This window comes from Oryctolagus cuniculus, chromosome 1, assembly GCF_051225735.1.
Source record: "Oryctolagus cuniculus isolate XC-2025 breed Fujian yellow rabbit chromosome 1, ASM5122573v1, whole genome shotgun sequence".
In the NCBI taxonomy this organism is placed as follows: Eukaryota; Metazoa; Chordata; class Mammalia; order Lagomorpha; family Leporidae; genus Oryctolagus; species Oryctolagus cuniculus.
The window spans coordinates 161,911,944-161,928,732 of NC_142867.1; the positions used below are offsets into that span (position 1 = coordinate 161,911,944).

General features: G+C 43.3%; 1 protein-coding gene and 1 pseudogene across 2 annotated transcripts in view; both read right to left on the reverse strand.

Moving 5' to 3' along the window:
* PGM5 (phosphoglucomutase 5) overlaps window positions 1-16,789 on the reverse strand; it is a 231,651-nt gene that overhangs the window by 36,049 nt on the left and 178,813 nt on the right. Inside the window, exon 10 of the mRNA XM_002708190.6 lies at window positions 1,488-1,622. Within this exon, the coding sequence (XP_002708236.1) occupies window positions 1,488-1,622 (135 nt within the window). The remainder of the gene's footprint in view (window positions 1-1,487; window positions 1,623-16,789) is intronic.
* LOC149128727 (ubiquitin-ribosomal protein eS31 fusion protein pseudogene) lies at window positions 2,725-15,864 on the reverse strand (annotated as a pseudogene). The gene has a single exon (XR_016237184.1). The product of XR_016237184.1 is annotated as a ubiquitin-ribosomal protein eS31 fusion protein pseudogene (transcript).

Here is a 16,789-nt window from a genome sequence, read left to right on the forward strand (position 1 = left end):
AGACAGCAGTATCAATGAGAGACCCCAACCATTCAAACTGGCAAACTCTTTAAACCAACAAGTGTTGCTCATGCTTTCTGTACCCACACAACCTTATAAAAGCAGTCCTATGGGGGATTCTGGCTTCGAAGGAAGCTTTGCAAAAAAAGGAGCACTTTGCCTATGTGGACCACCTCAGAGAGAGGCCCAAACATGTACAGGGTCGCTTCCACACACACATGTCTAATGACCTGGACAGCGTCCAGGGTGGAAGGTAAATAAAAATAAGCAAATATCACAACCATTCACCCTGTGCAAATAGGGAAAAGAATGTGAAGAAAAAACAGCCTGGAGTCAGAGTGAGTCAGAGCTGGGGAAGCCAGGAACATCATTCCTCACTCCGGACGCAGCTCTGGACTTAACTTTACTTACCCTTCCCAACAGGAGACGTTCAGGAGTTTTATTCAGAAAGAGGGTAAGCCTCCAATTCTTGCACGGCTTGGTACTATTCTGGGTGAAATGTACTCACTAATGAATTCTTTTGGCAGAGCACAGCCCATCCCCTGCATGGAAAGCCTGTGCTCCTGAGAAGGTGCCAGGGCTGGATGCTGGCCTCCTGCTTCGCCCACTCGTGCTGCTGGTGACCCTGAGAACAGCCCTCAGGCCTCTACTTCCACATCAAGGATTGTACCTGAACTAGATCTTGTTACAGAGTCAGGTGTAAGGATTTTTGGTGCAATGTTTACCAAACTCTGAGATGCTCCAAAAAAGATACTATGAGAAAAAAAATCCACTAAACTACTGCCAAAGAAAGAAAACCTTTTGTGGTATCTTAAACTGTCCAGGGCAAATTAGAGCTGGAAATCCTAAAATGAAAAGCTACATTTCTATTTCTCTACTTTTCCACAGAAGTAGTGCTATGAATGTTTCAGTTCAAGGAACCATCCATGAGGACCCCAGAGAACAAGTCCAGACTGAGTGAAGACCCGGGAGCTGGCAGCGGCCAGCATTAGAGGGGCTGTCTCTGGCACTAGTTAACATTGGGTGGGTGAAGAGGCTGCTGTGGCAACCTTGAGAGGAAGCGCAGAGTTACATCCATTTTGGTACCTCAAAGTCATGTTCCAACCTAGGATTTTCCAATCTCCTGGACATTCATAATTTATACGCAAGTAGTCAACGCTCTGAAGAGTATGAGTCTAACTTAAACTTTCCTTAACTTGTCTATATAAGATGTCTTGTCTTAGTATCACCTCAAGTGAACTGCAAAGTCATTTTGTTAGGGAAGTGCTGGTGAGAACTCAGATGTGAGACAGTAGTTTTTCTGTTTCAAACACTGCAATGAATGAGTGAAACTTACTTAGAGTCAGCTAAGCTTGCCTTTCAGCTGAAGCAATCAATACACCTCTTCAGAAAGTAAAATCACTCCCACTAATGGCCCACGGGAGCTCTGTAAATTTGCCAGCGGCAATGAAACACACAGTGTTGACAGCACAGCTCTGCTTTTGTACCTGTGGCTCCTGGTCATGACCGCTGGGATCCCTCTCGTAACTCTCTGCGTACAGTCTGATGGTGGCCCGCACACCACTGGAGGAACTGAGCCGAAAGACGAGCCGTGATGCGTCCGAGAAAATGATCCTCAGGCCCTGAGACCAAGAACACCAGGATGGGTCAGTGAACATCTAAGTGCACAGGTAATAATAATTAACACCTGCTAAAAAAAATTAACACCTGCTAAAAAAAAAGTGCTCTAAAACCACTCAGGGTGATGGCAACTTAAAATTGGCTCTGGACACTCACTGAGGTAGGACAGTATGGTCAACCTAAAAGCTATTTCAGATGATCCATTTGTCTCTGCATTCTTTTTTTCACTATTGCTTTGTGGTTAATGTTAGGGGAGGATTGGGAGCAAAACTATGAACAGATGCTTGAGTTCCTGTGGTCTGGTGAACTGGGAATCAGAAAGGAGTGTAGGTAACAAGGACAGGATGATGTTTAATAAATGTTCCTGGAGCCAAAGTTTGCGTCTTATAAATCTAATCAATGCAATGGGAGCAGACAATTTATCTATGACAGTAAGACAAATGACGCCCACCTGGCTTGTAATATTTGCTTTAAATTTGTCTTTGCTTCTTTCTTCATTCCCACATCCTTGGGTACCAACAGCTCCCTACCTCAAAGTGCTCAGGGTGGGGCCTCTGCTGGGTTCTGAGATTGCTAGGTACATCTTCATCCCCTTGGCCCTCTCCTTCTGGCTGGGAAGTTCCGGCCACCAGGGTGGAGTGGAGGCAGAGCTATGGCTGCACAGACCAGTCCTGCCCACAATTAACTCTATACTGGCAGAGAACACTTCCACTCTTTCTTTTCATTAGTGGCAGGGATATTTTAAAATTATGACCATAAGATAATATTGTGACTTCTGCTGAAGGAAACTTGTTCTTTGAAGACAAGTGATAGAGTACTTGCTGTCAGTAAGCATGTTGGCAGAGACTAGGAAAAATGTCTAATGATTTAGTACTGCTGAAAAAGCAGATGCCTCAGGGGACACTGGCATCAGACATCTTCCCTACGCAATTCATCCTTGAAACTTCTCTGGCCTCACATAGTGCATGTGAAGAATAAGCCCTTATTAAAAACCTGGTATACTTGGTACATGCATTTGTTTGCCAGTTCCTTGCCCCATCCCCACCTGGTGGCACCTGTTGAGGGGTACTATCTTTCCATCTGAATGGTTTTCTGCTTTTCAAATTTTTACATATTTTTTCCAGTCTGCATATAAGATAAGCTTTATTTTAGAATGTATCAAGGAAAAATGAAAGGGTACCATTTCTCTTCCCAACAACCAGTAATTCTATAGGTTTCACAAATAGAATGATATTATCTAGGATATACCCACTGGACAAACATCTTCGAGTGTTTAGGTACTCAGGGGTTAGCTACTGGATTCATTAAGATGAACATGTGAATAAAGACTCAGAATTTGCCCTCCTAAGCCTAGAATAGCTTATTACAATGAAGAGAAGCCATTTTCTTAACCATTCAATGGTGCTGGACAGATGACTAGTTAGGAAATTACAAATGGCACAGATGAACCTATCACCTGCTATCCAGAAAGCACTCTAAACCAAATTATGTTCACACCTGTAATAGTCCCTAAAGTTCCACAGGTGTGATCACAGCTATGTTTTTATAAACTCTGTCAAAGCTGTTATGTTTAAGCTTACATTCTGGTTGTTGCTATACATGGGCAAGTGAGTATGTAATTATTTGCTCAAGAGTATGGCTTATCTATAAATTGGTTAGAGTGAAATCTTTTTTTTAAAAAAAGATTTATTTATTTACTTGCAAGTCAGAGTTATACGAGAGAGGATAGGCGGGGTGGGTGTCTTCTATCCGATGGTTCACCCCCTCAATTGGCTGCAATGGCTGGAGCTGCACCAATCTAAAGCCAGGAGCCAGGAGCTTCCTCTAGGTCTCCCAAGCAGGTACAGGGGCCCAAGGCTTTGGGCCATCTTCCACTGCTTTCCCAGGCCATAGCAGAGGGCTGGATCAGAAGTGGAGCAGCGGGGTCTCAAACTAGCACCCATATGGGATGCCGGTGCTTCAGGCCAGGGAGTTAACCCACTGTGCCACAGTGCCGGCCCCTGAGTGAAATCTTATAGCTGAGGCCTAACCCACCTGTTGATTCAGATTCCAAACTACTTGAAACCACCTCTTCTGATAACATCCTAAATCAACTCTTTATTAAAACATTTTTAAAATTTATTTGAAAGTCAGAGAGAGACAAAGAGAGATCTTGTATCTGGTGGTTCACTCCTCAAATGCCTATAACAGCCAGGGCTGGGCCAGGCCAAAGCCAGGAGCCAGGAACTGTATCCAGGTCCCCACATTGTTGGCAGGCACCCAACTACTTGAGCTATCACAGCTACTTCCCAGGATGCACGTTAGCAGGAAGCTGGAATTGGGTATGGAGCCCTGCAGGATCAAGCGGCATCTCAAATGCTGCACCAAAAGTCCACTCCAGCTCACCTCTTTAAAGCAGCTCCCACTACACAGCTCCGGACAGGCTTCCTGCCTGTCTGGAGGTACTTAAGAATTCAGGTCACAGTAAGTCATCAACACACAATATGTGCTCCTAACTAAGCTTTTCACAACAAAATCATGTTATTTTTTTCCTGATATTAGCTGTAGTATCTTTGTACTACATGTTATACTCACAGAATACTGTTTAGAACCTGTATCTGACAGCCTGGAATTGATCTTTTTGCAAGAAAAAAATGGTAAAGAAATACACAGTCCACGGAAGCCTACTGGAAACAGCCCACAACATTCCTCTCTCCTAGGAAACCAACCATGAGCTCTCAACTGAGAACCATGTTGCCTGGCAGGATTGTTTCCAGTGAGGAACACCACAATTCTCTCTCTCCACATGGAACACAGGGAGTTTTAGACCCAGCCCGCTTCTGTGCTCCAAAGATTCCAGCCCCATGTCTGCTGAGTGCTGCTCTGATGTGCAAACTGTTGTACTGGGTTGCCTTGAGATCTGAGTTCCTGAATGAACTTAATGAATTTGCAGCCCTAATATGAGCTGTGTTCTTTCCAGCATTTATCATCACTATCATCAATTTCAACTTGAGGTCAAAGTTACCACTGACCAAGATTTGCCCAGTTTCTGATTGTTCCCCAATTTCCACAAAAGAATATTGACAGTATAGTTTGCTTTTATTTTGTAGGCAATACCAGGGGTTGGCAATTTCCAGGAAGTAGGTGAAACTGACATGTTACCTGTTCTCATAAATCACGTTTCAGTGGGACACAGCCACGCCCACTCACATTTGTATTACCTGTGGCTGCTTCTGCTCTACAGTGTCAGGAATAGTTGTGACTGAGACTGTGTAGCCCATCAGACCTAAAATATTTTGTATCTAGTCCTTTATAGAAAATGCTCACTGAGCCCTTGCTGTGAACCATTGTGTTATCCACAGCACAGAACATTTACTCTTCAGTCCTGTATCAGAAAACAGAAAATACAACCATATGCCCAATGAAAATCCCAGTAGACGCAAATTATGTTTATGAAGTCTATTGTAGCAGTATCCAGGTTCTTCATTTCCCGGGTGTTCCTGCTTCTAGCCATAGATTCATTTGGACTTTGGCCCAATTCAATGTATTTCTGACAATTTAAGTCCTGACAGAAATGGTTTTATTAAGTTGCATTTTCATTTTTTATTTTACCTTTTATTTCATCATGCTATAAGGCACTTTCTTACAAAATCATTTTGGTAGTCAGTACAGAAACATTGTTAGAGACTGTATGAAGCACCACAGGAGACTCTTCTGAACAGCCAAGCGTGAGAAGCCTTTCCCTCCCTGAGGAGCTAGTATCCTTTTCCTTTCTGACAATAAGACCTTTGTAACAAACCACATTTCCTTTTTCAATATGGCTGCCAGGATGCTTAATGCCAAGTTTAAGGTTCAACCCAAGTGAAGCCTTATGACTTGCCTAACTATGAACCTCTTCCATTCACAACCCTACTGTTATTTATATATTCCCTATCCTTAGTTTCTGTTTCTTATTTATATTCTAACTTCATTATGTGCTACAAATTCTCTTACAGAAACAAGGCCCAGTACAAATAAAACTAGTTCCTGAGACAGCCTTAACCCTACAAGGCCAGAACTGCCCAGTTTTATCTTTGGGTCCTTCCTTAACTGACAAGCTCTGAGAGCGTAGAGCCTTATGCATTTTGTTCACCACCATCTCCTCCACAGGACAATGCCTGGCACACAGCAGATCCTTCATAAACACTGGGGGAAGGAATGTCATTGCAGATTCAATGTGTGCAGTAGAGTGATGAGGTCTCCACTGAGGCAGTCTCACAAGGCCTCCCTCCCTCTGCCAGGCCAAATGAAACACATGCACATTCCTCATGATGGGTGGGGCTGATGTGTCCTTGATGGGAAGCTGTGGAAGATAACAGTCAGTAACTCTGACTTTCAAATAAATAAATAAATCTTTAACATTCTACAGGGTCACTTGAGCACTGAGCTTTAAAAAGCTTCCCAGGTGATCCCACGGTACAAATGCAAGAACCACTGCAGTAGCCTCTTTTCTCTGGTTTATCTGACTTATCTATCCAAGTGACTGGACTATGGTACGTGCCAGGTATGAGAAGGGTCTCTAGGATCTGTGGTTTCATGTTCACACCCCTATCAGATGGCGGTCACAGGAGGCCACAACACAGCAGGACTCATAAAACAACACCTTGCTATGCAGTCAGTCCTCAAAGTTTCCTCCTGCTGCTATGTCAGTAGCAGAACCATTACAAGTACCCCCTCCTGAGGCCTCTGCTGCTATTTTTAGTACAATATTTTAAGGAATTCCCAGTGCTTCCCTGAAGTAATCCTTGGTCTCTCCACAGCCACAGTAACTACCATAGCTGGACTGTCCAGGATGGCAGAACAGCCACGAGTTTATAAAGGGAGTAAAGACACCCTCCTGTGTCAGAAGACAGTATCAATTGTGGAGGAACGACAGGGCATCTTCAGGTACATCTTGAATTTTCTTTCCTTTGAAGTGCCCATGGCATGTGCCTCAAAGGTGAGAGTGAGGTATTGCTCACCATAGCTTTGAACCAATGAAGTCCAATTATTTAAGGGTTTCATGTCCCTTGCTTCACATGCAACTATCTCCAAATACCCTTCAATCTTCTTCCAATTATCTATCACTGCATTTCTTTGTCTCCCCAGATCTGCCCTGGCTTTCATTTAATATCCCTGAAGAGTCATTTTGGAAACGATACTGTAAAAACAACTCAATAAGTCCAGGCTAGAATGCTGGCTTGGCCATAACTGCCTGGTGGTCTCGAGTAAGTCACTTAAGCTCCTTAAGCCTTAGTTTCCTAGAAAGCAGATAAAACATATGACAGCCTAGCTCATTGGGTTGCTGCGAGCATCAGATTAGAACATGAAAGTGAAAAGTGCTTGGAGAATTTATCATTATATAAATATTATTATTCTTAGGCTCAACTCTATGAAAATGGTGCTCTGCCCTAAGTTTCCAAATTGCAAATGATTACTAAATGAAGCCTTCCAGATTTTGCAAATGATTACTTAATAAAGTCTTAATTCTGACAGTTTGTGATGCAATGATGCATACTTATTTTTTTTTTTTTTTTTTTTTTTTTTTTACAGGCAGAGTGGACAGTGAGAGAGAGAGACAGAGAGAAAGGTCTTCCTTTGCCGTTGGTTCACCCTCCAATGGCCGCCGCTGCAGCCGGCGCACCGCGCTGATCCTGGCAGGAGCCAGGAGACAAGTGCTTTTCCTGGTCTCCCATGGGGTGCAGGGCCCAAGCACCTGGGCCATCCTCCACTGCACTCCCTGGCCATAGCAGAGAGCTGGCCTGGAAGAGGGGCAACCGGGACAGAATCCGGCGCCCCAACCGGGACTAGAACCCGGTGTGCCGGCGCCGCAAGGTGGAGGATTAGCCTATTGAGCCACGGCGCCGGCCGTGCATACTTATTTTTAAATTAATCAAAATTGATTGATTTTAAGGACTTTCGCCATGCCCTCTGAATCACTGCTTCACTCGTGGACCACTCGCCATTTACCTTCTTTGCACCTCTTACTGAGTTGACTTCCCTGGCAATAAAATACTCCTTCATAACTGGTCAGTTCAGACCCTTCGTGTCCTAAAAGGAGGACCTTAGAGTCACCAAGGTCATTTCTTCCCTTTACTGAAAAGCAAGAGAAAGTTAAAAAAACTTGCTCCGTGTGACACCCTTTAGTACGATGGAGGAACTAGGACGCGAGTCTACATCTTGCGCCTCCAGACTTGTAATCTGAAGCTGAACCACATGAAACTGCTGATGGCCCACAATGCTCCTCATGTGAGATGTCTGAACAATGTCTCATATGTTTTGTATGGTTCTGAAAGCTGGCTCAGGGCTTTATGTAGGGGAGGTAGCAGATAAATGTTTGATAAATGAATGTTGGGAATTTTGTTTTTTAAGTATTTGTGTAAATCAATGCAGGGAAATCTCCAAGTTGCTAAAGACACGAAGAGCTGCCAGATGTTAGTTTGGAGACTATAGGACATGTTGCAGCCAGGCGGGGAAGGAGGAGCTGTACATTACCCACACTTATTTGGCAGTATCCAATCTAGTCAAATACCGACTGAAGATGAGTTCCAGGAGAAAACAGCACATGGCCCTGAAATCTGGTACAACATTGCACATACAGTCAGTTGGCCACACCAAGCATGTGAACCTGGACACGGACAGCCTTGGAAAAGACAGACTCTGTGAGCCTCGCTTGGATATTATCCCCATAGAAAATCCCAACAATTTATCTGGAAAGCTTCAAGGTGAAAATATTGCTATGTAGCATCTGAACCATATTTTGTTGAGACTATGCAGCCTATAAAGCAGGACTTTGAACAGACATCTCTCTCCACACACAAAAAATATTATCTAGAATTACTCATTTTTCTTTAAGTCACGCAGTTAGCCACAGCACAGTTCAAAAGCTGTTGAGGAAAGCAGTTCATTTGGTGCCTTTTTGTGATTTACAAAAAAGATGCCCTCTCCAGGTGGACATATTATAGAAGCATCTTTCTTCGTGGCTGCCTGGGGCTTTCTCTCCTTCCTCATTAGGCTGGTATTTTTGTGCAGTGTGCTGACTGCACAGCTATACACAGCTGCCCTACTCTTGGAAGTCATTCCCATCCAGCTTTTTAACAACTAACCAGCCCTCTTAGAGACGAACAGTTACACAGAACTAGCTAGGGAAGTAAGTCAAGTAGACCCCTTAGTGCTCTTTTAAGGCAACCATCTGGTAAAACCCACCTCTGACGATGGGCAGGCTGCTTGGAGAGTGAAAATTTGATAGCTACACCTCACACAAATGACAACTATCAAATCTGGAACAACAGTACTAGGTCATACATGCTCTATTTCCTCTTTGGCCGAAGGACGGCTGATTTCTGTCCATGTAACACCTGCCCCAGTTCTGGCACAGTCTGGAATCAGATACACTTTACCCAGGCAACAGTACAGCTTCCTCCCTTAGCTTCTGGTGAGAATTTGCAGCTTTTTCTTTTTCTATGTGCTTCCTGGTGAGGGTCACCCTCCTGAGCACACAGACATTAGTATCTTATTAGGAATAACTGGTACCATTCTAGAATGCTTAGTTTTCTTCCTGTGCATCTTAGTATTATTCTATTATTGACATTATAGTCCTAAAGCAAGGAACTTATGCCAGGAGAAGATGATTCATTGTAACAAAACCCCAATTAATGAGAAGCAGGGGAACAGAACTTTCCAAATAACCAGAAACAGTGTCTGCCTCACTCCATTTTCAAATCAGGGGAAAGGTCATTAGTAAGCACCGAAGGGGCAGGCCGTGAAGGCACCACTCGCAACGCTGGCAGCATCTCACACTGGAGCACCAGTTCAAGTCCTGGCTTCAACACTTTCAATCCAACCTCCTGCTACTGAGCCTGGAAAGCAGTAGGTACTGGTGTTCTTGCCACTTGTGTGGGAGACCAACATGGAGTTCTTGGCTACTAGCTTCAACCCAGTCCACACTTGGCTGTTGTGGCCATCTGGGGTGTGAACCAGTGTATGGAAGATCTCTCTCCATCTCTCCCTTTCCATATGTAGCTCTGCTTTTAAATAAATAAGTAAATCTTAAAAAGAGGATGGAAGTTATCTTATACAAAAAAAGCACTGGAGATGTGTTCAGCCCTGGGAGGAAAAACAGCAAAAATCACTGGAAAAATGGCTACTAGACAAAAAAATTAAATATAGTTTTCAAGATATCCTATCAACAGGCATACACAATGTTTTATATTGCCCAACTGTCTTCATTTACCACAACTACAGTGTTGTAGAATGGTCACTGAAGCTGAGAATCATAGTCACAGGCACACCTCACTGAGACTGCCTACAGGAAATTTCCCCAGCTCTTATTTGGAAAGCTCAACAAAATATGACCACATTTGATGAGCAGACCAATTTTAATAAGATGGTTTCAACCAGGGTCAACTCCTGCTTATTCTTTGAAAGAAAAACAGAGAGAGCAAGAGTGAGAATGAGAGAGAAAGAGAATGGTATCTTCCATCCACTGGTTCACTCTACAAATGCCCACAAAAGCTAGAATTGGGCTAGGCTAAAACCAGGTCACGGGGACTCAATCAAGTTCTCCCACATGGGTGGTGGGCACTCAAGTACGTGGGCCATCATCTATTGCCCCCCAGGGTGCACATTCACAGGTAGCCAGATTAAGACTAGAGCAGAAGACTCAAACAGTTATTCTAATGTGCATCTTAACCACTGCACCAAACACCTACCCACCCTACATTTCTGTTCATCAATGCAGAAGGATTGTGTGTAGGTACTTTCAGATTTAATTAAATTCTGTAGGTGGGTTAATAAGCAGGACTGAAATGATTTTGAAAGTTCTAGTTTCAGGATACAAACAACATTCGAGCAAGTAGCATATTACAGGGACAATGAGAAACTCTTACTCCTATAGTCCCTCACATTGATCAGGATGTGGTCTAAGTTAAGATGGAATAGAAGGTTGACCAGTTAGCTCTGGAGGAGAGATGGGTGGTAGTGTGCAGGAAGAGAGAAAAGGGGAGAAAGGGGTAAGAGGAAGAAAGAAGAGGGGGAAGGGGGAAGAGAGAGAGAGAGACAGAGACAGAGAGAAAAACAGTCAAGACAGAAGCTCCAAATTCTTCAGCTGACAGCACTCATTTGTCTTTATATGATTCTGTAGATGACACTACCCCATGAGCTTCTTTGTGTCTATTGGCCAGGGGTTGGTAGCACCAGTTACATATTAAAGCACCACATAATGAAACTGAAATGTGATTTAACATTGCCAATTTGCCTTCTTTACTATTTCTAAATGCTGAAGTTGAAGAGTGCAGACACTTTCCTGCATATTAAAATAATAGCTCTAAGAGCAAACTGACTTAACAGTCAGTCTTCAAAGTGTGCTTTTTCTCTGAACTAATTTCAAGTAGTCGTTTTTCCAGGTTGAGGACAACATCAGAATGTTTCCACTCAGCCTGCATAACTTGAAGAGGTATTAATAAGCTCAGAGTTAGCCTGACATAATCAAATTGGATTTGGTTTTCCACATCAGCTAACTGGTATGCATTTATTTACATCAGATCTTTTAATATCAGCTGAACTGTTACTTAAAAATGACTTCAGCACTGGTAGAATTTTATGATTTTCAAGTGTGTTAAACAAAAATACAGGAGTTGGATGAGTCATAAAAAAGGATCAGTTGTTGTGATTTTGCTCCTGAAGTATCAAGGTTTCTCATCTCAAAGCTGATTTTCTAAACACAGGTCATGGCTGTGGACTGATGCCCACCATAGTGGCAAAGTGCCATTTGTCAGTGTCTGGTGCCATTTCTGACATATTCTTCTTTGTTCACAGTACCAGGGCTGGGCTAGAAGCAACCTGTCAATTGTGGACACTGAGTGGAATTCTAGGACTTAGGCTGCAAGTCTAACAGAGAATAGAACAGAGAATAAAGGTAACAGACATGGTTGGTACTGATAATGTTCCTTGGGATGGTGACAGTGGAAGCAGGAGAGCGACCAAAGCATAATGGAAACCCTGGATGTCTGCACGAAGATTCAGCTTTGAAAAAAGCCTGGGCCATCCTTCAGGTCACACGGAGTCGCCTAACTTCCACCCATCCTTTTCATCCCGTTACACAGCATAAACTGTGAACTTCTTAGATGGTCAATAAATTGGACGGCTTGACTCCACTACTCTCATAGTAGCTATTGGTTTATTTTTCCCATTTATATTTGAAGAAACCAGCATTAGTCAGTCATGTGACAAGACTTTACCTGAAAATAGACAGTTGCCACATCCTCACGGGAAGACAGAGGAAAAACTGGAGTGGTGTGACCACATCTCATGAAACTGCTATTTCTAATCAGTCTTTCTTGGGCCCAGTTCAATGGGAAGCACACACAAACTTTTCTCCTGCCACCCAAGGTCCCAAAATATGCAGCCATAGCAAATCCCGTAAAACCACATAAGCAGCAGTGCAGCCAGAGGTCCCAGGGAATCCATGCCAGGGCTCGGGTACTTCAGGGGTGTATTTCTTGCTTCTTGGATGAGCCCCATAACATCTCACAGGCAATGAGGTTGGCTGGGGGCCTAGCAAAGGCACAATACTGTAACTCCATTTTGGTTGCAGAGCATTTCTGCTTTATTTCTAGAGATGTAGGGAAATAGCCCTGCTCTGGTCAGTTTCCTGACCTGACCTCAAATCAAGGACAAAAAAAACAACTAAGTTGCCTTAAAAAACCTTTTCCCTTTGGAAGCAGAATGTGTGAGTGCTGGGATGTGGCGACTTGGGAGATCAGAGAAATGCGAGTTTGAATCAATTCACAGATGGACTCAGTAACAGAGGTCTCTTATCTTCACATGACATGCCTCTTCTCTGCTTCCCTGATCACACATGGTTCACTAGATGCCAAAATCTTTCTTTGTCATGAATGCTCCTTTAACCTAGGTAATCTTAGTGAGCCATCTGCTAGCATTTGGTGTGTGCTGAGACACAGCATATGTTACCTCACGGATGTTTCCCAATTGCCATGGAGGTATCCACAACTAATATTCCTGTTTCCACAGCCAAGGCAAAGAAGGCAGAGGGTGGCTGAACAACTTGCCCAAGTTAGCCAAGCCAGGAGGTGGTGGAATTGGGATGCAAACCCAAGACTTTTGGACTTCAAACCTGTACACTTGAACGCCACCCACGCACATGGCAGGAGTGTCATGAGGCAAGGGTGATTTGAATGAATGAATGACATGTTGTGCTTGATGATAATTTCTGGATCAAACAGCAGTAGCAAAAAATATGTATAACAAATTTTGTTATTGCAAATCATGTTTATTATCTACTTACTTCCTTAGTAAGTAGAATTTAACCGGAACAAGAAATAGCTGGGGCTCTCCCACTACGTTGGCATCATATCTGAACCTCAACTTTCACAGTGAGGGATTTCAGGACAGAATAAATAGAAGATGTGGGTGAATGCTTTATAATCCTAGGGCATAGTGAAGATTATTTTCAAAAATATAAACCTGATAGTTTGTGCACATGTGAAAAAAAAAACAGATATCCAGTCAAGTTAAGGAATCTGGGGAGGGGGAAATAACTAGTTTTTTTTTTTTTTTAGATTTATTTATTTATTTGAAAGGCAGAGTTACAGAGAGGCAGAGGCAGAGGCAGAGTGAGATCTTCCATCTATTGGTTCACTCTCCAAATTCCTACAATGGCCAGGGCTGAGCCAGGCCAAGACCAGGAACTAGGAGTTTCTTCTGGGTCTCCCATGTGGGTGCAGGGGACCAAGTACCTGGGTCATCTTTCACTGCTTTCCTAGACACATCAGCAAAAGAACAAATTTTTAGAAAAGATTTATTTATTTATTTGAAAGGCAGAGTGATATAGAAAGAGGGAGAGACAGACAGAAAAGAATTTCTACCCACTAGTTTACTCTCCAAATGGATACAACAGCCAGGGCTAGCCAAGCTGTAGCCAGAAGTCAAGAATTCCATCTAGGTCTCCCACATGGGTGGCAGGGGCCCAAGCACTTGTTGGCAGGAGCCCAGATATATTAGCAGGGGACAGACTGGACCAGAGCAGTCGAGACTTGAACCAGTCCTCAGATACGGGATGCTGGCAACACAAGCTGCAGCATAACACACTATGCCTCAAGGCTAGCCTGAGAACTTGTATTTTTCTTTCTTTTTTTTTTTAAGATTTATTTATTTATTTGAGAGGCAGAATTACAGAGAGAGGGCAATGGAGAGAAAGGTCTTCCATCTGCTCATTACTCCCCAAATGGCTGCGACTGCTGGAGCTAAGCCAATGCAAAGCCAGGAGCCAGGAGCCAGGAGCTTCTTCCAAGTCTCCCACATGGGTGCAGGGGTCCCAGTACTTGGGCCATCTTCCACTGCTTTCTCAGCCCATAGAAGAAAGCTGGATTGGAAGAGGAGCAGCTGGGACACGAACTGGCACCCATTTGGGATGCTGGTGCCTCAGGCTGAGGCTAAGCCCACTATGCCACAGCACCGGCCCCAAGAACTAGTGTTTCTAGAGCATCCTTTAGGTACCCTTACATACAATCCACTGTACCCAAGATTTTTTTTTTTAAAATTAGTTCATGTATTTTATTAACTCCTCATATTCAATCACTTGTCTTCTGATTTACTGAAGCAAAATGTTAGATAACATTTGCCACAGTGATGTTTTTCAGAGTGGTTGGCCATAAACACTCTAGGAGCACAAAGAGCACTCACAGTAAGATGGTTAATTAGGCCATTTTCATCCACCTTATACTACTTTAGGACAGCCAGCTGAACCTTTCTCTCCTATCTGTTCTTCTTGGGAATGCTCTAAGACTTTTTCCTCCTTTTCCTGGCACCACCACAAAGTCTCAACACAAGATGATGAGTGGACTCCTTTCAGATGTTGTAGTCAGACGAAGTCCATCTATATTCCAGTTGCTTGCAGCAACGATCGGTCTCTGCTAATCAGAAGGAATTCCTTCTTTATCTGTGATCTTGGCCTTCACAGTTTCTGTTGTATCTGAGGATGCATCCTCCATCGTGATGGTCTTCCCCAGAAAGGTTATTACGAAAATCAACATCATGCTGGTGGGCACACTGTGGATGGTGGCTCCTACCTGGGGCTTTATAGGACTTTTCCCTTAAACCTTCTCCATTACCCTGTAAGGTAGTTATCATCAGTGCCTCACTGTGTTGAGGTGCAGAGAAGTTACATAACATGCCCAAAGTCACAAATCCAGGCAGTGAGAAAGCCAGCCTTCAACCTTGTGTCTGTCTGACTCCAGTGCAGCATAATACTGAAGAGGACCATAGCAATTTGTTTCTCACAGAAAATGTACACTTTGCGGTATTATGTTTCTTTGGGTTTGCTAACAGAGAGGCATATTTATTTTTCCTTATGGAGATTAATCTCTTTCTACCTTAAGTTTAAAATAATCCATAATATAGTAAATAGTTTTAAAATAACAGTATTTTAAATAAAAAAAATCACAACAACAAAGGTTAGCAAAGATGTGGAGAAACTAGAACCCCAATATTCTGCTGCTGAGAACACAAAGTGGTACAATGCTTTTGCTGAGTGTATGGAAGCGGACTTAATTAACTCTGAGTTTTATTACTCAACTCCACTCCTAGGGAAATAACCAAGAGAAACGAAAATCTGTGTCCGCACGAAAGCTTACACATGAATATCCACAGCAGCACTATCTATAATAGTCAAAAAGGAGAAACAACCCAACTGCCCATCAACCGATGAATAAACAAAATACCTTCTATACACACAATTGAATATTATTCAGCAACAAAGGGAATGAAGTACTGATAAATGGTACAACATCAATGAGCCCTGAAAACATTACGCTAAGAGGCCAGTCATGAAGAAACAAATTTATAAGACACCATTTACGTGTCTAGAACAAGCAAATCCATAGAGACAGACAACAGATCTGTGGCTGAGGTTGGAGGGGTATTGGAAGGGGAATGACAGCTTAAAAAGCACAAAGTTCTTTATGGGGGTAACGAAAATGTTCTAAAATTAAGTGTGGGCCAGCGCCGTGGCTCACTAGGCTAATCCTCCGCCTTGTGGCGCCGGCACACCGGGTTCTAGTCTCAGTCGGGGCGCCGAATTCTGTCCCGGTTGCCCCTCTTCCAGGCCAGCTCTCTGCTGTGGCCAGGGAGTACAGTGGAGGATGGCCCAAGTACTTGGGCACTGCACCCCATGGGAGACCAGGAGAAGTACCTGGCTCCTGCCATCGGATCAGCGCAGTGCGCAGGCCGCAGTGCGCCAGCCATGGCGGCCATTGGAGGGTGAACCAATGACAAAGGAAGACCTTTCTCTCTGTCTCTCTCTCTCTCTCTCTCTCTCTCACTGTCCACTCTGCCTGTCAAAAAAAAAAAAAAAGATATATATGAAACTGCACCATGAAAAATAGCCCCACATTATGTGTTTGCTAGGCTCTTAATAAATATCTACTGAACAAATGCATTAAGGTACTTTACGACTGCTTAAAAATACTAGCTCTTTTAAATTCAAACATTCTTTTTAGGCACCTAGAGTTCAACAAATAAGCTAATTTTGCATAGTGTTACTTGAAGAGTGCCCAAGTCACCCATCCCTGGAACTGAATAGTATTATCTGTGATACCTGCAGCAGCCTGCCACAGGGATTCTCCAGGCACCCAGCACAATCGTCTGTGACTTCTTACAGTGAGATGCCATGGCGTGTTAACTGACCCCTCCTCACTTTCACTGAGCCAAACCCAGACCTGCAGGAAAGCTCCAGTGTGACTCAAGACCAACAGCCAATGCAGATGTCAGCTGGGTCCTGAAATCTGGGAAACTGAACAACAGACTCCTTTCTTTGTGAGAAAAATTCTCAAAAGGAAGTCCCGATAGCATTTAGCTATTTATAGTCACATTTGAGCTCAGATGAAGGAGTGTGGAAAGGAAAAAAGCAATCAATTCCAGCATAAAAATGGAAACCAATATTCAGGGTTAAGGGGAAGCAGGGAATAGAATAAATAGATGTCAGAACTTGAGATCCAGTTGATGAATTAGACTGACTGGTTAAAGAAAATCTAAGAAAAAAGCATTCAAATGTTAGGTGCACTGAGAAAGAAAGAAGGCAGACTAACAGAGCAAAACAAATGAGCTCAAGAGTCAAGATCCAATGAGTAAATTAAGTCTAGAAGGTGGCAATGAG